Raw genomic sequence first — 23,193 nt, 5'->3', positions numbered from 1 at the left:
GTACGTGGCCATCATCCACCCTCTGAAGCAGCGCATGTCGTCCACAGAGACCAAAGTGGTGGTGGGAGTGATCTGGGTTCTGGCTCTGCTCCTGGCCTTCCCTCAGTACTACTTCTCCACCACGGACCAGCTCCCCGACCGGGTGGTGTGCTACATCGACTGGCCCGAATACGGCTGGTGGGACTTCAAAAAGACGTGAGTGTCTCTGCGGAAACAGCTCTTCGAAACAAGTCAACAAGCGGCGTTAATTACTTTTTGAATTGACAGCGAATGTAGGAGGATGCTGTTTTCTATCGGGTGTAAATGAGAGAGCGCGGAGGGAAAGCACGGAGGCTTTTTGTGCTTTGTGGTGACTAAATTGAAGGCACATCACAGGGGATTTATGTTCTTTCTCTCACTGAAAGGAAGCGAATCGAGCTGGAAGAAAAGAAATTTGATTTGATTAAAGCTGCCATTCATTTCCCATTAATAAATCCACTCTCACTGAAAAACCACGGCGAGGAAGAAGACCTGTTTCCCGTTACTAACTGCTAACAGTGGATACACCTTGGCCCATTTAGATAACAACTATGATTCTCACTTAGTTCAGCCTTTCACACACACGTTAGTCAGCCCACTTCACATTTGTCCATGGCCTTCACTCTCACCCTGAGCAAGCTGAATAAACGCAATTTCTATGAAAAGCCTAATATGGACAGAGACCTTTATAACCCTCTGGCCTACTTTAGTTGTTTATCAAACCACAGCAGATTAGGGATGTGTGCTAAAAGTCAGCCAACTTCACCCCGACTTCATCGATGAAAGAAACCCGTTTCATAATCCGCTCGAAAAGTCCAACAAGGCCTTGATTTTGCGGGTTTGGAGCGCTCTGCACAGAAAGCAAATTTATAATCTAAACAAAACATTCACAGGATTTTTAAGCCCGAGGCGACCGAGCGAGTCGTGCAGGGTCAAAGTCTGATCTTCTCCTGTATATTCAATAACTCATCTTCTCCCTAGTTTAAAGCGCTGTGCTGCTTATTGTTCGAGCAGCAACACCTATATTTCATCTATTATATTCATCTTCTTTATGCTCCCTCTAATGGGCCTTTGAGAAGAAACATCTCGAGCAACCCGGTACAGTACAATGCTATAATTACAGTCTCAATATGTTTTTGCCTCAAGAGAGAGAAGGAGGAGAGGGGTCCAGACATCACACATCTTTGGAGGTTCCCTCCAGAGTTGTAATTTATGTCACGATGTGTTTTTACACAAAATCAAAAGAGTTTAGCTTGAAGATATAGTTACTAAGAGACATTAATTAGTTTTTGAGAAGATTTTTAATATCAACAACATTAATGAGGTAATAATACAAACTCAGATTGAAACTTTACATTTCTTTATGTTGCAACTTTGTGTTTTCTTTTGGTCAAATTTTCAATTTTATGTTGCGACACCTCTTTGCTCATGTTCTGGTTTGGTTTAGGAACAACACCCACCTGGTTAGGGATCGGAAAACATCATGTTTTGGCTTCAAATCCCTGGTTCTGTCACCTCAAAGCTTTCTGGAAATGCCCTGAAGGCTCGCCACAAACATGGCTGGAAAATGTTAAGACGTCTCGTTAACAACAGCGTTAAAGCGCTTTCTCAAAAAGTGGCTTGGCAGCTTTGTCGCGCAGCTGGAACGCCTGCGGGATCCCATTGTCCTCCTGATGTAAGACTCAGCTCATATACATGTAATATACAATATGTAGTTTGGAGAAGAAATACGCTTCACGTATGCAAGATGCAATCGGTGTCAGACCGACAGGAGTCGGCAGCACGTCGGCAGCAGCAGCAGGGACAACGAGCTAACGTGTGAGCAACGATGTTCACGACGCAGCCGGTCGTCTACGTGAACGAGCCGCTCGACTGCGAGTATCTCCGGCCTGAGGTGAGCACAGAGGAACCTTCCTCCTTCAGACGACGAAGGTGAAAACAGGCTTCTCCTGTCAAACCCCTGCACATGTATTCTTCTGCACAGTGGAGCTGAACATCCACTCTTTGCATATCGTTTTAATCTGTTAGTGCCACTGAGGTTTTGGCACGAGGCTTCCCTGACACCATTTGAATAACTGTGATGCTGCAGGGTTTAAAACAAGCACTAAGAATGATTTGCGGGCATTAAATCACACTGCTCTGGCTGCCTGGTGACAGTCAGGGTCCACCACAGTCACCTTTCCTCCAGATATCATCTTTCCTTGAGCTGCTAAAATAGAACTGAAGGCCTTTCATTTCTTATCATAGCAGTGACTGAACATTAATGCTGCTCGCTTTATTTTATTTTGCATTTATGCGTTTGCTTGTGCAGGGGGGAAAAAGCTAAAAGCCGTCACTGCTGCAGAAGCACACCAATTTCATCTTCCCTCACGTCTCTGATCTACAATCAAAGCGAAGGCGTGTATTGTCGTACACGTGGTGTCGTTAATCTTCCCTGTGCACACGCTGACAGCGTGCTGTTCAAGACAAACTTCTGAGGCTTCTTCTTAGAGGAGCAGAATAAACGCTGCGAGTGATTTATTCACACGTTGCAGCACCCCAGTAACCTCCTATTTTCTCCCATTTTGTCTTTTTTGTAATCCCACTGGCAGAACTGGGCGACACACATGACGGCACAAACACAGGTACACACTTCCACAAATGCACACACAATGCTCGAACACAGGGGAAAAAAAGAAAAGACACCCACGCAGTGACGCACATGTGCAGGCACACGGCTCTGATCACAGCTCTGCTGATGGCAACCTTTCAGCTCATCAGCCGCAGTGTTTACCCTGCTGCCTCTGCCAACCTGCCACTGCCGGCCCCCCTCCCGCCGCCTCTGTCACATTTCTCCATGGAAATATAGTTTGTTATGAACAGCGCGACGGCAATTTCATTCTTCATGATGTGACGCCCGCTGCACTTATTACTTTTTTTAATGAAACCGTAATCAGTCACACATAAGAGCCGAGCGGAGAAACGCAGGAATCATTCAGATCAGCTGCCGAAGCTGTAAATGACACGTCTGATTATGGCCGACCCGGGGTCAGCTCCCACATGCCTTTGTTTCCGGGCGTCGCCGTCGCCGCCGCCGCCGTCGCAGTCTACACCCCGTCTGCTGCCTTCACAGTCAGTGGGAATTACTGAGTGAGGTCTCATAGGAGAGTATTAATAGATGACACTGCCGGTGGATGCTGCTTACATAGAGAGCTGTTGGAAACACGTGTCACCTTCAACAGCGACTTCATTCCTGCATTCGCTTTTTTGCATGTAAGCTGATTACCTAGACGGATGTAATGCATTTTGAAAAAGACATAATCACAGGCTTGAGTGTCATCGCAGCTGAAGAGTTGCTGGGCTTTTTGAAGAAGAGACGACTGCTGTGTGGGAGGACGCTCTTCTGAGGCAAACATGTGAGGCACTGGGACGAGTAATGCCAGTCAGCAACATCACAGCGCCGTCCAGTTGTGAAGAACAGCGGCTGGTTTCCACGCTGCACGATGAACGTTACAAGCCTGTGTAGTAACTAAGTGCATTTCTTGAAGCACTGTACCTTCTGTAACACGTCATAGTTACACGTTAATGATCTCAGACAACGTCACTGACGAGACTGTTGGCTGTGTCGTCTTTATAATAACGTATTTTCACAGTCACACTCATATGTGTGATTCATGACACGGCATGAAGCCAAAATGACTCAACCATCCGGCTGTAAAATTAACCGGATCTCCGTGTTGTGCGGCCCATAGAGACTAACTTCCTGTTTAGCGTCGGGCTAACTTGAATAGAAACTAAATGGTTTAATCTTGCAGCTCTCCTCGACTTTCCCAGTTTTATTGGACCGACTGGCTCAAATTGTGACAGTCAAACGAGTCATTTCATCAGGATTGTGACGCTGTAGTCTTGTTATCCACCATTTTACAGCTGCTTCTTTCACAACGTTAGCTCATGGAAAAGTCTTTTTTGGGGCAGCGGTGCATCATGTGACGTTGTAATTACACAGTTTGGCCACTGCTGGCTTCAAGGCCTGGTGCTCTTCCTGGGAGCTTGTTTTAACCTTTAACCTTCATCCAAGTTCATATTTTGACAGCAAACCCACTAATTTACTCCATGGAAGCAGAATCAACTAAACAAACTCATCTCATCATCTTGTCCTCGTCTCCTCTCCTTCCCACAAGAACAGAAATACCTGAAAACCTCACAAAATAGAGCGACACTATCCCGAAGAAAAACACACACAGACTAACTTAACGGATGCACATGTGCACACTCAAACACACACACACACACACAGGAAATCGCAGACTGAGCACACCTCGTCCTCTGTGATGTCTAATTGGGCTTTGCACAACATGAGCCGTGAGATTAGTGGCGGTGAGGCGGCGTGGAGCGAGGCGTCCCGTTACCTCCGCCACTCTTCTGCTTCTGCTGGCAGGCCGAGTCAAAAGAGCAGCTGTCCTCCCTCCCAACACACACACACACACACACACACACACACACACGCTCATTAATTATGAATACTGATACAAACACCCACATGTTTGAATAGCAGGCGGATGCACATTGATTATGCACGTAAACACTCATTTTCCTTCGCATAACCTGCACACATTGATACAGTAAATCTGAATGTGTGACACTGAGCTGGGTGTGAGCTCAGCCTCTGTTTGTTGCCGTGCATTAAATATTTGCTTGGCATGCTCGCTTGCTTTTTGTATTCACGCACACACACACACACAGCCAAGAACTACAGGCATGTGGAGTATGTTGTGTGCCGTGGGAGAGACGAGGCAGCAGCCCCAGAGATTAAAACAATATAAGTTAGTGTGTATAATGTGTCAGTGTGAGTCTCTGGCCCTCTGTGGAGGGAGGTTTTATTAATTCAGCCCGTACGACAGCGAGGTGACACAGACCAGCTCTCTATTCCCCCAGAGCCTCATCCATCAGTGGGAGCTAAGGGTCCGCCGGGGGCCCAGAGAAACAGGCTCTTACAGGGAAATACTTCAGCTACAGCTGGACTTTGAATAGGATCGCCGATAAAGAGGTGGAGTGAACGATAACAAACCACCGCGCTTCAGAGAGCAATACTGTAACATTTCCATGTCTCATCCGTCTTCAGGTCACGCTTTTGTTTTGTTTTTTCTCGCCTTTCAGTTCCGTTTCCTGTTTTATTTTGGTGTTTAAGGCTGCGAGGGCTCGGCCCACAGCTCTGGAGGATGGAGATTTGGATGCAGCCTGACTCTCCTCTCATTTCTGCCTCTGTGTTTCCTCGCCGCTGTGATCGTCCTCCCCTCCCTGTTGTGTTACACCTGTGCCTTGTTATCCCCTCCTCCCTTGTGTATTTAGCCGTCTTTGTCTCCCCATAGCAAGCATCCCAGCATGTCTCCTCCTGATAGCCTTTCTAGTGTGTGACCGTTATTTTGCCTCTGTGTGATCCCTGTATCTACGTTTGCTCCGCCGACTGATCTCCTGTTCACCGAACCTGATTCAAGTAAAGATTTTTGCCTTTTTAAAACCCTGATACTAATGCAGACATGAATCACCTACACAGGGTCAGCTCCAGTGATAAACCTCACTCAGAGCTGCCAGGGACAGGACTGAGCGAGGGAAGTCCGTCTTGCCCTCGCAGCACTTCGTTATCTTCTGTATTTTGATTAAATCTCTGTAGTGTTGCTCACGTCACATCACAGCCCTCCTGAAAAACCTGCGTAGTTTCTCTCCACTGTGTCCCTTTTAATGAAAAAATACACATTAACTCTGAATCACTGAGCTTAACTATCGATCTTTTAATGTGAAAACTGGTCGTAGAACAGAAACATTCGGGATCTGATGTATTAATGTTTTTGTATTGATCCTCTACTTTACAGATGTTGTTAATTCCAGTTAGATATCAGTTTCTTTTTAGGAAATTACAGGAAGAAAATGAGAACGACAGTTTAAAATAATGTGCTGCTCCAATAAAGTGCAGCATTAAGATCTAAAAGTATATGTTTCTTAACTTTGGTACTTGATCTCTTCAGGCACAATGTTTTTTTCCCGACCACAGTTTGAAAGTAAAGGTTACACCAACATCTACGTTGTGTTCAGTCTGCTTCACTTTTACACTGCTGCTGCTCTCCAGAGAACAAAATCATTTCATTAAGACATGAAGTCTGAGGGCCCGGTCCACAAGCAGGAGGATTTATTCCAGTAAGATGTGAATATTTTCAGGAGCTTCAGTTTGCTCCAGCCGAGTTATAATTAAAACTCCCGTCTGTTGGTTTGTGGCTCACAGTGTTTCCAGGATGAGACACCCTGCGGAGATTTTCTTGTAAACAAGCAAAGTTTGCAGAACTTTTTTCACCAAAACAAATTGTGTGACCTCGAGCTCTCACAAACACGCTGAGCGAATCGCCCGCCTTGTTTACATCCATGTTGTTAGCTCGCGGTCTTCTTCTTCCTCGTCTTTGCTGCCATATTGCTGCATCTCTCTCTGCACTTCACCGATGCCAAATGTGTCAGTGGCGACTCGACGGATGACCTCCAGTGTGAGGGTCACGAGATGATTGGAGACAGCCAGTCGGTCAATGTGCATGACGGCTAGTCTACTTTTACTGCAGAAGAAGGTGCAACTGTCCCTGCAATTTCCAGCCATGTTTGTGGCTACAGCAGTGGAAACTTTAGACAAGCCTTTGGGACATTTCCACAAAGGTTTGAGGCGACATAACCAGGTGTTTGTGCCCAAACCAGAACATGAGCAAAGCGTTGTCACAACACAAAATTGAAAATCTAAGCTAAAAGAGTTGCAACATATAGAAACGTAAAGTTTCAATATATCAGTCGTTTGCAGAAATTGCAATTACCTCATTAATATTGTTAATATTAAAGTTCTGAGTTTGAATTTCTTCTCCAAAACTACGAAGTGCCCCTTTAAAAGTAAGTATATCTTCAGCCTAACCTCTGATAAAGATGAGAGCAGGATATGGAGATGAAACCATGACTGCAGTCTACAGTCTTCACCCTCTTGGAGGTTTTATGTTTAATTGTTATACAACATTCAATCAAAGTGGATTTGATGGCAGTCTGTGCTGCACCACCTACAACACCTACAAAGCCACTTTAATCATGCAAATAAGATCCACAAATTAATCAGTCGACTCTTTTAGCGTGATTTACGCTTCTGCTTCATGATTCAGTGTCTGGGGGAGTCAGGAAGGAAGGAGCACTTCAGAGAGAGACACCATCTGGAGCACGAGTGTGTCATTTTCAGCATGTTTGTCGTGTTTGGTGTCACAGTGACTCGGGAGGTCGAAGTATGCAGAGATGTGGCAGTTCAAAGATTGTCGACACACAGCGGGAGTCGACCCCGACAGCATATTTAACCACAGCCTGATCCTGGCACGTCACACTGACAAGTCTGACTTTTTCAAGGGAAGAAACTACAAGATGCTCAAGAGCTGAGAAATAACACACAAGAGCTAAGAATGGAGATATGGGTCTGATGCCTCCGCCTCCTTCTTCTTTTTCTTCTTCTTCTTCTTCTTCTTCTTCTTCGTGCCTTCTTTATGTCTTCTTCTCCTTTGTTGTCACACAAGTGAAAGACAAGAAAAAGGAAATTATAGCTTGGTGGCTCTTCTCCTCCTCGTCCTTCTTCTTCTTCTCCTTCTTCTTCTTCTTCTTCTTGTAGCATTTTACAAGAGCGAGGTACATTACCCAGCCCTCCCTCCTCCTATCCTCCACAAGGCAACACATTTATCTTAGGTAATGCTGCTCATTTACAAATGTTGACTATCTGCCGCCCTTTATATTAAGCCATGTAAGGTAATTAGCCGGCTGCTAAAGGCAATTTCACACCTCTCTGCCAACAAATCCAGCGAAGGGTCCCAAAGACGGGGGAACTTCAGGTTAACGGATGTGATGTGCAGCACGTTGTTGATCCTGTCTGAGCTCTGCAGAAACACACAAACAAAAAGAGTTTCCCTCTCGGCTCATTACTCCTCTGGGCTCTCTACAAATCAATTCCTGCTTTTCTGCTAATTTCATTGCAGCAGCTTCCGTTTTTTCTCTCTGAATTGATTTCGTGGTAAAACGCTCCGCGGGCTCGTGCGGCGTCTCCTGCACGCGTTGCCTTTGGTTAACACTTTTAATAGCACTGGTGTGGCAGAATGCTTGACTTCTCGGTTTAATTAAAGACGAGATTAGATTTTTTTTTACTGCATTTCTTCTCTGCACTCGTGAGGAAAAGAGGGTGAAAAAGGCCCAGGTGTCACTAATAACATTAGCGGCGGCTCGTTCCGCTGAGCCGTGTCAGCATGTCGGTCGGCGTGCACGGCGACGATCATAGCTGCGTCCCACTTACATGCTAATTAAGCACATTTTGGAGTATGTGGCGGAAAAGAGACAAAACTGCAACTACTGGAAAAAATGAGGTTGCATGTTTAATACAAAGTCTTGTTATTTGAGGGTGCTGTTGAGTCAGTGCACTGAGGAAACAGAGCTGCTGCTCTCAGCTGCAAAACTGGTTGCAAATTGTGGCAAAACGGCTCAAAAAAGATTGTTTGTGCACATTAGTCAAAATTAATATGTAGTATAATCATTGCTATTAATACAGTCAGGACAGTGGTGCAGCACAGCTCGCCCGTTCATCCTCATGAGATTATCCGTCTAGAAGTTTGGTGACAGGGTAAACTAGCTGGCAAACTCCTGTGATATGATTTATTATTATTATTTATATTATAACAGACATTAAACATTAAATCGCAGCACTTTGTGACATTGTCATGACATTTAATCGACGGATTCGTGTACATGGAGACACATTTGGAGACAAACATGCCGGCGTTGCAAAACCAAAAAAGGTTTGACGGCATCACGTCATAATCCTTGAGATCTGAAGCCTGACGGAGCTTCAGGCTCTGATATAAACTGTCTACGTTTCCCTCGATTGAATGACTCACTTTCTTTGCAGTGTGTGTGTGTGTGAAGGATTTTCTTTCTAAATGGATTTTTTCTTCTCCGTTCAAAAATCTGACCACAAGATGTTACACGTGTTACAAATCGGAGCCTGCAGGTGGTAAAAACCTCAGACCCACTTTTATGGACTTTTGCTTTTTCATCTTTCTAACTTTTTAATCCTCTCACTGCTCTTAATCTTTTTAATTCCTCTTACTGTCCCTTCTGCTTTAATTTGTTTACTTTTAATCTATTTATTATCCTTTATTCGTTTTACTGCTCTTAATCTCTTTATCCGTCCTTGATTCCTCTGATGTGTCGTCGTCTTTTCTATTTCTCTCTTTCTTTCCTTTTACTTGTAATTTCTCATACTGACCTTCGTGTTTTAACTCTGGACTCGTCTTCCTTGTGTTTGTCTCGACCGTTGAGTGTTTAGTTCCTGCTTCTGCTTGTTTTTAAAGCACTTTGTAAACTCTGTTTCTAAATAAAGTTTATCATATTGTTATCATTACTATCACTTCCAGGTTGGCCAACAACAATACGTCATCCCTGCAGCACTCTCTGGACATCGAGGCGATGACGTCATCTTTTCCTTAACGCACACACAACTTGTTGAGTTTTGAAGAATCTGCACGAACGAGGCGCGACGAGAAATCTGTGTTTCAGTGACGAGAAGTCAAAACACAAAAGGAAAATGTTTTGTTTCGAACGCGTCCTCGGTGTGTGTGGTCATTCCTCCTCTGATGAAAGCTCCCGTGCTCCTGGGAATTCAATGGGATTAACATAATTGAAGTTAATTGCAGAGGAAATGGCCTGTGAGGCTCATCTGCAGCGCTCGCCGAGAGGAAAACAGATCGTCCCCTCTGTGGACGCTGGAGTCAGGGGGTCCTTGCCTCTCTGAAGACAGTGAAACACAATACAAACACTCACTCTGCACAGCTCCGAGTGATATAACACAATTTTCAACATTTTAATGGACTTTAATGCACGCACACACACACACACACACTAAACAGGGGGAATTAACAGGATCACACACTGTGTCTGCGATAGATTAGCAAATCATTAGCTAAATACTGAAACTGTCATATTTAATTATTTCCTAGAGGGTTGAAATTCATCGGAGCAGAGGTCTAACTGCTGCCCCCGACATCTTTAATTGTGTTAACGAAGCAGAATAATTTCTCCGTCCTCCAGTGATGATTGATTCAACCACAGGCAGAGTTTACAGCGAGGCAGGACAACAGGTCAGTTTGTTTGTTCAGTTTATTCAGTCATGAAAACAAAGAGAGGTTGTTTATTTAGTTTCTTTTAGGCAGAAAAAGAGAAAGATCTTTCTCTTCTGATTTAAAATGTCTGGACTTTTTTTACTGTCTGCGTACGAGTGTGCTTTAACTGTGAGCCTTTTATAGTGCGACGCTTCAGGTGGTGGTGACTGATCGTTACGAGCCAGACTCAATATGACTTATCTGTGATATGGATTACGTGTCTTGCAGATACTATGTGTGTGTGGCCATCCTGATCTACTTCCTTCCTCTGCTGGTGATGGGTTGTGCTTATCTGGTGGTGGGACTGACGCTCTGGGCCAGTGAGATCCCAGGAGACTCTTCTGACCGCTACAAGGAGCAGCTGACCGCCAAACGCAAGGTAACCTGCATTTTGAGATAGCAACAAGTGTAATCGGATTACTCCACTCGTGCTTTGTGTATGCTTCAGCCCTGAACAGGATGTGTCTGCCTGTATTGTTCCTCCGGTGATGAAATCATCATCACAGCACCATGAACCTGAATCTTCACTCTCTGCTCTTCTTCGGTGGTTTTTCCAGTCTACCTGTTGTCTTTTCACCGTCTGGTTTCCCCCACCGGCTCTCCTCCTCCACCTCCCCTACCTGTTTGTTTGTCAGCTTGTCATCTTTCATGGCCCGTGCTTGTCAGGTGTGTTCACGGCTCCGGTGTTGCATTTCTTTAGAGGATACTCTCCTGATGAAGACGGTTGCAGCGACTTGCCTTTTCTGAATCTAGAGCAGGAGATGGGAATCCCATGAGACTTTACTCATACATATTTACTGAGGAGCTCCTGCACTGTTCAGCTCCGTCATGTCACACTGAACATTTAGTTTTGCTGTGTTTCAGCAGCAGGAACTTTCTCCAGGGACGAGGAACCTTTGGAGGGACTCGGTGTGTTTCCACCGCAGGGACCAGCGTCTAAATTAAGTTCTGGGTAAATTATTTTACCCCCATAAAAGTTCCTGCTCGGGGTTTGCAGCACTGAACGTATTGGTAGTCTGAGTGTTATCAGCAGTTTCAGGGTCTTTTCCTTTAATCGATTTAGTTGGCTCGAGGAAAGTTTTACAAATATAAAAACCCTGATTGATCAAAAAAAATCATATTACATTGCTTTTGCTACATGGCTCAGTTAATAAGAGTTAAAACAAACACTTGCTCTTGGCGTTATATGCTGCTCCAGAGTGCCCAGAATGCACTCTGCTTCTCCAAGATTGTTGTGCTCTGAAGACCACATGATATATTCCAGCAGTGGCTGTGCAGTATGGTCATGTTTGTTTCTTCTCTTCTCTTGGCCATCAACAACTATAATGGAGACTTGTACACGGTAGAAGGGCTGGAAGCTGTGGCGGACAGAAATTGTAGAAACAAATTTCAAGACAACTGCAAAACACCAAGAAGAAGAAGAAGAAACGAAGAAGAACAAGAGGAAGAAGAAGAAGAAACGAAGAAGAAGAGGAAGAAAGGAAGAAGAAGAAGATGAAATGAAGAAGAAAGGAAGAAGAAGAAAAAGAAGAAGAAGAAGAGCCACCAAGCTATAATTGTCTTTTTCGTGTCTTTTCACTCGTTCTCCTTGATCATGTCCCTCTGCAGGACACCAGTCCACCTCCTACGCTAATGATGCAGCCTCGTGGATCTGTTACGCCTGTCCTTGCACATTATTTTCAGTTCATTGTCTGTTGACAGCAGCTAATGATGTGCCGTACATGCGTTTGATTTACATTTTGGCAGACGGTGAGCAGCTGAGCTTTTCCTGGCCTGACAGATTTGTCGCCACTCGTTCAGCCCAGAGAGAAGCTTGTTAAGGAAAGAGGAGGCGGATGCTCGGTGCTCAGAGAAGACGATCAATGCGGCGCCGCGTGTCTCATCATCAAAACATTACGAAAGCAGGCGCCAAACTGACACCCTGCAGGATCATGTTGGGACTGATAGGATTGATGTAACAGGACGGGTTTTACATGTTACCCTGTTGTCTTTATTTAACTGTCACGTGTCCAACAGGTGGTGAAGATGATGATCGTGGTGGTGTGCACGTTCGCCATCTGCTGGCTGCCGTTCCACGTCTACTTCCTGCTGCACCAGTTCTTTCCCGAGATGTTTGAGGAGAGGTTCATCCAGCAGGTGTACCTGACCATCATGTGGCTCGCTATGAGCTCCACCATGTACAACCCCATCATCTACTGCTGCCTCAACGACAGGTGAGTCGCTTTACACTCACCTTAACGATAACTACTAGTTGCCTAACCCTATAACTTAGTCTAGGACTTAGTCATAAACTGTAAACTGTGTGTGATGCCTGTCCCAACTAGTTAGAAATCTGCTGCTGGCATCAAATTCAGAAACAAGCTTTCAATCGAGTAAATGTCAAGAAGGATTAACAAATCATCGCAGTCTGTTTCACACCGTGTCCCAACTTATGCACAACTTGATGGACAGGTGCGTAGGAGAAGACCGAAGGCCGACATCGTCAGGAAAAAGACTCCAGCACGCTGTCTACTTCACCTTCAATTAAAGTTTAATCATTAAAACCTTTTAAACTTAATTGCAAGTGAAGTGGACGCTGTGTGGGAGTCTTTTTCCTGGAATAGAAGTCGTACCATGAATAAAAAACATCACACAAACACAATTTCTCCATTTGCAAGTAATCACCCTGACAAAAAAAGAGGTAGAAGTCCAATCTGTTTATTTGTTCTGTGACACAATAACTTTCTTTGTGAGGAAAAATGACATCTCTTCAGGGAGGAAAAAGGTTATTTTCTTGTTTACCAGCAATCATTCTGTCGTGCAGGACTGCACACACACACACAGCTGCAGGTAACACTCGTCGAATAACAACACCGCGTCCTCCTCTGCTGCCTGAGTGACAGGCAGTTGAAAACTCAGCCGTCGCCGTGGAGAGGCTGCTTACGCTCACTTTGAGACCAAGAAGCTTTATGATTTCACACACGGACTGAAGTTTAGAAGAAACTCCAGACTTTTTAACGGGCTGAATCCCGCTGTGAACATCGACCGCTCACTCTCCCAAACCCTCTGCGTTATTAGAAGTCTGCCTGTCAAGAAAAATGTCAGTGAATCCAAAAGATGCTGCTGTCTGGTCAAAACGAAGACAGATGGTCAGGTCTGCTCGCTGTCTTTCATCCATCATCCTCTCCATTGTCTTTAGAGCCACCTGTTAATTGTCTCCGTGCTGGCGGAGAAATGAGATTTCACACTTGGCTGTTTTCGCCCTCTGTTCATAAGATCATTAAGTCCTAAAAATGAAAATATGTGGGTTGGACTGCATTCAGTAGTTTAGTCATTATTATGTACAGGATATCAAGCGGCTTTTGTCTCCATCGTCTCTCAGCCCAATTTAAATTCAAATGTGTCCTCTTGTTTCCCATCAGTCTCTGCTCACCGGCTCTCAATGATTGACATTTTCCTGCCTTCATTTCTCTCTCTGCCTCTTTGTATGTGTTACGTATGTGTGTGTGCATATTGTGATGCAACTCTTATTCCTTGTTCTTATTTCTGTCACCTCTTCGTGTGACTTTTGGCATTTCTATAAAACATTTAAAACTATTTGTAGCATCTAAAAATGAGAGCCGCCGAACACCGAGCGCCGGTAAAATTAGTCTGTCAATAAAAGGCCAGTTGTAAATGTCACATGCAACATTTAGTGATGCTGAACATTACAGTGCTTCACTAAACACAAGCCTTTTTTTTTTTTTACTTTTCATCTTTATTAGCCAATGCACATTCAAGGAGTGCAGTGAGGTTTCAAGGTTTCATTTTCTGATTATCTGCATCTGGGATTTTTCTGTCAGTTGCTGATAAAATATTTAAAAACGTGCTACTTTCACACAATGTCCATGTGCATAAACCAAGACTAATCAATCGATCAATAAGACCGATCTTTGCTTCTCTCGCACAGGTTTCGCGCTGGTTTCAAACAAGCCTTCCGCTGCTGCCCCTGCGTCCCTCGAGGCTCCTACGAAGGCCTCGAACTCAAGTCCACTCGCTACCTTCAGACCCAGACGAGCGTTTACAAGGCCAGCCGGATGGAGACCACCGTGTCCACTGTTCTCCAGAGTGGGGACGACATGGAGCAGCACAAGGTCAAGGCGGCGGCGTGTCCAGGCCCCGGCGGGGCAGCGGTCGGAGCCTGCTCCTCCCTGGACCTCACCTCCAACGGGTCGTCGTCACGAAGCGTCTCCAAGACGGTATCAGAGACATCCAGCTTCTACTCCAGTAACAACCTGCAGGAATAGGACCTCAAACGCAGGAGGAAAGTGCTGGACAGCAGGGAGAGAGTGAGTTGACTGTTCACATTGCTGCTTTTGCCGCCGTGTATTCCTGCAAAAGAACAGCGTGAATGTGTGAGTTTGTGTGCCAGTGACTGTGGCTTTGGTGAATACATTTCCAGCGTGCCTACTGGAGCATCATGTGAGGTAATTTGCAAGTGAGACGAAGCCCCTGGTCACTGAGCGCCGTCTCCACCCACAACGCCCTTGTATAAAGTACTCATGCTGCTCACAGTTAATGATCAGCTGCCATTAGAGAGGCTTGCTCAGTGCCAAAAAGTGTTGATGAGCACTTCAACGACACGAGCACATTCCAGTTCAAAAGCCAAACCGAAGCAGACGCTAGCGCCTCCGATCTTCACAGCCTCTGCTCGTCACACCAACATGCTCTCATTGCAGAATGAAGGTTCACACATCCGCAAATCACACAAGCTGTGTGACTTCACACAGTCTATTTTGGAGCGGGGGCTTTAACACGAGACCGGCATGCTGGTGCATGCAGCGGCTCCACGTTTTAGCAGGGAAAGACTCGTGCTTGGAGACCTCGGGTTTTGCAGAAAGTTCTCCTCCTGGTTTTCACAGGAACTCTCTCTCCCCAGAAGACACATGTTGAAAACACAGGCAGATGTGTGGTTTCAGTTGAAAGGCTCTCCCTGAAGAGGTGATGGAGAGAAGGAAAACAACAAAGCATAAACTCTGAACTTGTGTGTGTGTGTGTGTGTGTGTGTGTGTGTGTGTGTGTGTGTGTGTGTGTGTGTGTGTGTGTGTGTGTGTGTGTGTGTGTGTGTGGCGAGCTGATCATAATGCCAACTGTCTCCCTGAGCAGGACTTGAGTGCCTGTCTGGCTGAAGGATCGCTCTAAAGGATCCCCTGCAGGTTTTGCTGAAAGTGTCTGGCAATCACCTGAAACGCTGGCAGCGTGTAGTTCAGCTTTCATCTTCAGCAGCTGGGAGCATCATCTTGAAACAGAGAGGTGCTTCAAATGCTGAAGAGGCGAGAGCAAAACCTCGAGTGAAAAGTAAAACCTAAACTGCCCAATTATGAGACCTCCATCCCGGATGTAGTCGTCCGTGATACCACTAAACCCCCGAACAACGCTGGCGTGTAGCCTAGAGATCAATGTGCAGTGGAAGCAGATGAGACGCTAAATTTCTCCGTAATAATCATAATAACCGTCCCCTGAGCTGCCTGTCTGTAACCCGCTCCACCTCTACCAGACTCATGACACTGGCTCATGATCTGAATGCAAGGCGCCACTTTCAAACTGTGAAATATTTATGTAACTCTTCATTAGCTGCTCCACCCTTCTGCCTGGCACTAACATGCACTCTGTGTCTTAATGCGATTTGGCTGGATTACATTTATACCTCGCTGTAAATCTCTCGTTGCCCGTTTTCTGAAAACATCTGTTTTATGTGTGCCGTCGCGCCGTCCAAATGTCAATCCAGCCGTACAAGATGCATGTTATTATCAAGGTTTTAAAAAAAGGGCTCTGTAGACGCCGAAGCCTCGAATGTGCACAGGCGGCCTCGCTAGCTGCAGCTCCTCTGACGTGCAGCGATGTGCCTTGCTGCGTAGCATAATGTCTGTACCAGGGCGAGGGGAGCAGAGACACTGCTCACTCTGCTGGGGTCCGGGGAAAAGGAAGGTTAGGCGACAGGAGCTATGGAAGCCCGCTGGGACAAACTGTCTTAACCTCTCACAGTGTCAAACACACACACATACACACACAGAAACACTTAACAACTGTAAAAAATTGAGGCGCAACATTTTAAGCTCGTCTCCCAACAGGAGGCAAATTCACTTTATATCATGATAATCCGACTTCTTTAAAGATGCAAGTTCCAGCTGGACGACTTCACGCGTAGTGTTTTTCTTTGGTTTTTCGATGACGAAAGTCGAGTCGATTAATGGAAAGCCGGGATGTTTTTTAACTACAAATATCCTGCAGTGAGCTTAATAACTAAATCCTGAAGATTTACATATTTGCTGGGCGCAAAAAAAAACAAAAAAAAAACAGGCTTTAACGACACACATTGACCGAACAGCGCAGCTTTAATGTATCACACACACACACACACACACAAAGCAGCAAAGAAGACAAAATCCATTTTTAATCGGTCTTTGTGAAGTACGTCAGTATAAAGAAAACAGATGTTACGCGTTGGAAATCAACACAATAGTCTCACAATTATCACGTTATCACATTTGTGAAGACTATGACTCAGTCCTCTGTGAAATCATGTCACCAGATGCATATTCTTTGCAGTGTGCAAACACAACACACACACACACACGGAGAGTGATCACCTGTTGACAGCCGTCACTCTGCGTTCACGCCCCTCGGTTCCCCCTCCTGACTCCTGGTTTATTCTCAGCGCACAAAAGCTGTTGTTTTAAATTCCAGAGTCAGCTGACGCGAAACTGAGAAGGAGATGTGAAGCAACACGACCACCACAATCAAAATCTGTATTATATCACTGTATTCCCCCCCGCCTCCCGAGACGAGACAAAGCGTATATGAGACAAAGTATAGACAAGGTGCAGGGACGACGGGAGGTTGGAGGACATAGAACAGACGTTTTCACAGAGGCTGGAATATAAATGTAAATACTCCTTCAGAGCGTTTGAGAGATTAATGTCTCGGCCAGGTCGTCAGTTCAATGATGAGAACATCGTCATCATCGGCGCGTTAACGTACACCATGTTGAGTGATCGTCTGGGACTTTGAGGAACCTCGACTACAATTAAGATGTGCCCCGATGATTCATGAATATAAAAACTACAATATCATCTCGTTAAATCGTGACATATCTCATTAAGCAGATTTATTACTGGATGTGATATAGATAGGCTCCATTTTGAATGTCATCCAGTCGTTTATGGTACAGCGATCAACACCAACACCTTCAGTGAGTACGGGAACACGATGATCTCTGCATGTATGTATGTATGAAGGGGAAGCAGCTCCTATAAAAACAAGATGAGCCGGTGTTTGTGTGCACAGACACTCTAAACGATGTCCTGTTCCTTCTGCTGTCCGTGCATTTATAAAGAAAATTACGATTGACGCACAACAAAGAGGCACAATTTTCACTCAAGTGGTAATTTCTTGTCGGCTTCGCAAATTTACATCTGCTCTATATTCAGTGTCGATACGCAGAAGAAACCTGGAGGAACAACAACCTCCTGTCTGCTCTGGTGGCCGTTTAAAGGGTAGCTCCACCAGTTTTACACATTAAAAGCTGTTCATAGGTGAGTTGGATTGTGGGTAATGTAGGCAGCAGGTTTTTTATAACACTGTTAGACTTTTTATGGACAGTTTAAAAATAAAAAGGAGATATCCTCTTTGTTATTCCATGCATTCTTCTTCCTTTTTCAAAACCTGCCGCCTACATTACCCACAATGCAACTTAGCCACTGTGTGACATCACTGGAGACATTTTATCAGACCTCCATGCGGCTTCTTCTGGAGGCTTTATACTACTTTTAGTTACGCTTTTAAAAAATTGTATAAAGTTACACATTTAAAATTTTTTAGGACGTTCGGTTCAGTCGAACACAGTGACACATGATCGCAAGTTAAAAAATGGTAATTTAAAAAAACAAATATGGCAATACAGCTTATTTTTTTTATTCGTTAGTAACCCTCAGCTCATGCAGGCTGCTAGTAAGAACAAACTGCAGAGTTACAGCAGCTATTTCCACGGTCCGGTTAATAACACGTATCCACCAGTGACAGCCTGAGAGTAAAGACCTAACAAACACTACGTGACTCCGTGAAAGCAGGTCTGAGCTCCAAATACGGGCAACGAGATGCTTCATTTGTCGTCTGTATGTTAAGAAACAGGACCGGCCTCGGTGAACCTGTTATGATCTCTGCAAAAATGCATGGACACAACACTTGTATATGCTGAAGTGTTGGCAGTAAGCCCACTAATGTCACACACCAGACTTATTTCCATACAACAGCATATGGTACGTGTCAAAGTGTCGACTATAACTCAGCAGGATTTGTGTGCCGTGCTCGAGTTTTTTTGTGAAACAGCCACAATTATTCTTTCGCATACTTTCGCAGAAAATGTCCTGGCAGCAGCCGTGACACACAATCACTCAGCTTTCTAGTGGTGCATTCCTTTTTTTTTTTTTTTTTAAACATTCAGAGATGCATATCAGCCTAAAATTAATAACGCAACGCTGGGTTGAGAAGGGGAGTTTAAAAAAGGCAGCCGACCTTCTCGGGATCATCGCAGTTCAACCTAAGAGAGCGAGCCGGGAGAGAGCGAGAACATTACGGTTGATGACATTAGAAACGCAGTTATCTGATTACAGTATGAACGAGACCTGCACCCTTGATGCCTCCTGCCCTGATGTGATGATTTGGAGTCAGTGAGCTGGATAAAGGGAAATGCTCCTCGTCTGCGTGGACTCCTGCAAGTAAATTAGCTCAAACAGTAAGTGTACAGGAGGGTAAACGAGGCTGTGCTTCCTCCTGACGAACCGACAGAAGCAAACACTGCACCAGCATTAAAAACTGATGTGTCACAGCCAATCCCGACAGCAACAGCCATAGCAGCTGCTGTTGGCATAACCCCAGCGATGCCCACATAGTGGTGTGTAGTCTGATCACGGCGACAGCCACAGCAGCAGCCGTCAGCAGCCACATTCCTGTGTGGTTAACTGTGGAGCTAACGCGGACCCTCGGCTTCTCATGACGGCTATGAATCCAGATTAGTATCGTTTCAGTGCACAACCTGCACCGATCCCCACAGCCAGCTTGGCATCTTTATCACAGTCGGTGGAAATGGCTGCAGTTGGAGCTTTATCCTGCTGAGGTCTAGTCATTGATTGGTCGATTGATTGATTTCTTTTATTGTCATGTCAGGCGCACAAAGTGCCCGACCCTCGTGGGTTTACAAGGGCAAAAATATCATTACATATTTACAGGTTATTTTGTAGCTCGGTCTTAAAGGGGCACTGTAACCCCTTTTCAACCAAGGCAGTTCAGGTGCTGGTTCTGAGCCGGTGCCTTCCCTGGAATCAGTTCTTTGGGTTTCAACAGGAAAAGAACTGGCTCCCGGCACCAACACTTTGCTGGTCTAGAACGAAGAACAGCATACGTCAGGCGCTGAGTGCTGGGCTGTCATGACTAAAACCACTGATGACCGCCATTTAAAAAAAAAACCCACCATCAAAAAAAAAAAAAACTCATCAAAGTCCGTCCTCCGCAGGTCTGATAATAATTACTATCGGTGGCTCTTAAACAAAGTGTCGGGTGTGGTGAAGTGTTTTATTTTAGGGCTAGAAGAGGTTAAACTAGTGTTTGAAGAAAGATCGAAAGATCCTATAAAATGATTCTCAACCGAGCCCATCATATTTGATTATAGGGGGGATGACAGGCCTGTTATATAACATATCCAGACTGCTACTCCAATCTTCATCATCATCCTTGAACCTTTTTTTTATGATTAATTTTTAATTTGAACACGGTGCCCTGATCCAAAACCCCCCCGGTCTAAATACAGAGTACGTTCATGTTCATCCGCCCCGTCACTTGGTCGGGTCAAGTGGAGCTGGTGAACGAGAGGCTGGGGCTTTAATGAATGTGTAATCAACTTTGTCGAGCGAGTGCTCCTGACATGAGCGTTCGGCAGACACGCACACACACACACACACACACTTACACTTACACACTCGATGATGAGAGCTGTAGCGTTGGAGACAAAAGATGCCAGCTTGTTGCTGAGGAGAGGCGCCAGGCAGGCTACACAGCAGGGTGAATAGCCTCATCAGCACCATCTCTTCCTGTGTTTCTATCCATCCCCTCGCTCTCCAATCATGTTAATTACAGCCGAGAAGTGAAGAGGACAACCAGCCGAACCTACGCTGAAACATGCAGGCACACACACACACACACACACATACGTATGTTTGCGTGCATTCTTGTGTGTGTGATTAATCACCAGATCGGTGCTGCAGTGACCCGAGTAGTTTGTGCCACCCGTAGCTGCATCAGTGTCATTTATACAGTACGAATGTGCACACGGATGACGCTTCATCAACGTGCGCCCGTAGACACACACACACACAGATGCATTGTCTCGGCTGCGGGGTCGAACCCACAGCACCCTGCAAAAAAACAGCAGCAAACAACAGCCTCTGCCATGTGAACAGTAATCAATGTAGAGATGTGCGTTACTGCAGTTAGGCTTTGGTATCGTTGCTTGTGAAAATACTTTTCTGGTTTTCTTATCTTGCTCAGTGAATCTATTTGTGAATCTGCTGTACCTTTTCTGAATGTGACATTTTGATTATGAGCTGAACAGAAAATCACTAATGAACCATGATAGAGAAAAACGTCTGTATCTGTGTCGTGTTGTGAAACGTAATGAATCCATGGAAAAAGATGTTACTGTGCAGTGAACTCATGGGGGAACAAAGATGCTGACTCTGTGCCACGAAGAGACATCTTCTTACAGTTAGTGCCTGTTCGAGTACAAAATGATCATATACCTCTCCTTCATCCTGATAATGGCTGTGTCTGAAAACTGACGCTGCCACACGCAGGACGATCCCTTTACTTTCTTTGCGTCGACATACGTCAGCCTGACTTTCACCTCGCTGCAGCGGCATTTAACAGCCAGACTGGGTTTGTCATAGTCCAACCCTTTATTGGCATTTATGTTCCTAAATTTAATCAGGAGGCTGCGAGTCAAACTCCTGTTAATTTAATTTGGCATGAAACTTTGAGTTTTCATTTCAATCAGCCTGGGGTCGTGTTTTTGTTGATTTCACTTTGTTCTACACTTAAAATCAGTCGCGAGCAACATATAAATGGTTATTTTCTACATTTGTGTAGCACTTTTTCAGTCTTCTGACAGCTGAAAGAGTTGCCCGGCTGTTAAGAGCTTTGCAAGAAGGATTAATGCATTGCAGATTTTTCTTGTCTTTTTTTTTTTTGACAATAAAGAAACTTTTTATTTCTTTCCTGAGCCTTATCCTTTAAAATGCTGACCGTCAGCTTCAATCCGAGGGTGATTACATTCACACCCAATCGACCATGTCGAACTTTTCCTCTAAAGGCAAAAATCTCCTGCGGGTGTAGGAATAAAATTCATCCAGTTCCTCTGAGAGTTTTTTAAATCCCCCTAAAAACCATGAAGCTGAAAGTCCACACTTCAACCTCAGTGTGTCATTTAAAGTCCAATGAACACGGATACGATATAAACCTGGATCATACACTGAGTGGTTACCAGGCACTTTTCAGACACGGCCATGTTTGTCCGACTTCTTTACTGTATCGATGTTTTACTTGTTTCTAATCACGCTGACGTATTCCTGAAGAAGATCTAAGTTGAGACAGTATTTTAAAATGTTTGTTTCTGCAGTTCAATCATGCTTTTTGCCATTTGAAGTGAAAAAAAAAAAAAAAAGTGCTGCTCTACAGGTGACTGTGTATCTGTTACTGCCTCCGTCGTTAAACTGCCATTCGTGGAGTCACATTAACTGTACAGTGGGTGTTTTTATCTGTGCTCTTTGCTATGAAATATCAATTTTAATGTACTCTGTTGAAGAAAAAGGAGTAATTACAGTATTGATATACGATTCAACACATTGGCTTTGTGATCATTTCAAGCAACAACAGGTGTTCGTGTGTGTGTGTGTGTGTGTGGATTTTCTCTTGTTCTTTCTTTGTCCGGATCAAAGAACGGCTGTGAGTGGTTCAGAGTGTCTTCAGTGACGTTCAGGGAGAGAACAGGTCAAAAAACTATTTATTCTGTGGATGAGCTGCGGCTCTCTGTCTCTGTCTGTCTCTGTGAATCCCGACCTGCGACTGAGGGTGAACAGAGATGAGACAGACGAGGATGAAGGAGAAGGAGCCAGGACAAGAGGCTGAGTGAGATAAAAAACGTGTCCTGTGCCACCATGACGTCAGCCGTTGTTTCGTGGACTACCATTTTGAAGTTTGGCATTTTGGTCGTCTCCATCTTGGTTTTTTTGGAGCCAGAAGTTGCCATATTTGGACGAGAAGATCCGGATTGGATCGGACTGAGAGCCGAGGTTGAGTGGTAGTCAGTCATTTATCGTCTCTTTTACTCTAAACCGGACAATAATTTACTGAATAAACATCATGCTGTGACGAAGACGACTTGACACTAGCCGATGAAACCAAAAACTTGTTTTGGTGTGTTCATGATTCATTACTTGCCACAACATGTAGGAATCGATCCAGCTGAGACACGACTGCAACGGCTGCAACGTAACCCCGTTGTAACACCTTTTTTGTTAAATACAAGTCTCGTTCCAGGTGAAGTCTCCCTCTGAGATCTCGAGAGGTGAGTTGTCGTAGGACGATGATGGAGGAGAATATTTAACTGATTTTGAGGCAACAACTGTAACCACTCACCAGTATTTTGCACCAGTAGCTTTACGCAAATCCAATTAAGTTGGATTCTTAGATGAAATTAATCGTTCTCCTCAATATGAAACTGGAGCCAGTAGATGATTGGCTTAGCTTAGCATGAAGACAAGAAGAAAAAGCTGTCCACACTCGGACTCCGAAAGCTAACAAAGTCCTCCTTCCAACTCGTCTGCATCTCACCAGTTCACGACACTCACTGCAAGACAGCGAAATCTCAAACTACTCGTCACCTCAGTGAACATCACTGTGCTCTCCTGCCAAAAGTGGCGACTCT

The 23,193-nt window shown here is 44.8% G+C and overlaps 1 protein-coding gene across 1 annotated transcript in view; it reads left to right on the top strand.

Annotated features, from left to right (window-relative positions):
* The window catches only part of tacr1a (tachykinin receptor 1a), a 30,598-nt gene extending 14,602 nt beyond the window's left edge, over positions 1-15,996 (top strand). Inside the window, exons 2-5 of the mRNA XM_084360353.1 lie at positions 1-195; positions 10,428-10,578; positions 12,216-12,412; positions 14,128-15,996. Coding sequence (XP_084216479.1) covers positions 1-195; positions 10,428-10,578; positions 12,216-12,412; positions 14,128-14,464 — 880 coding nt within the window. The 3' untranslated portion in view covers positions 14,465-15,996. The remainder of the gene's footprint in view (positions 196-10,427; positions 10,579-12,215; positions 12,413-14,127) is intronic.
* The last annotated feature ends 7,197 nt before the right edge of the window (positions 15,997-23,193 follow it).

Source organism: Pagrus pagrus (genome assembly GCF_965226575.1).
Source record: "Pagrus pagrus genome assembly, chromosome: 8".
NCBI classification, from domain to species: Eukaryota; Metazoa; Chordata; class Actinopteri; order Spariformes; family Sparidae; genus Pagrus; species Pagrus pagrus.
This window is presented reverse-complemented; position numbering and strand designations above follow the sequence as displayed.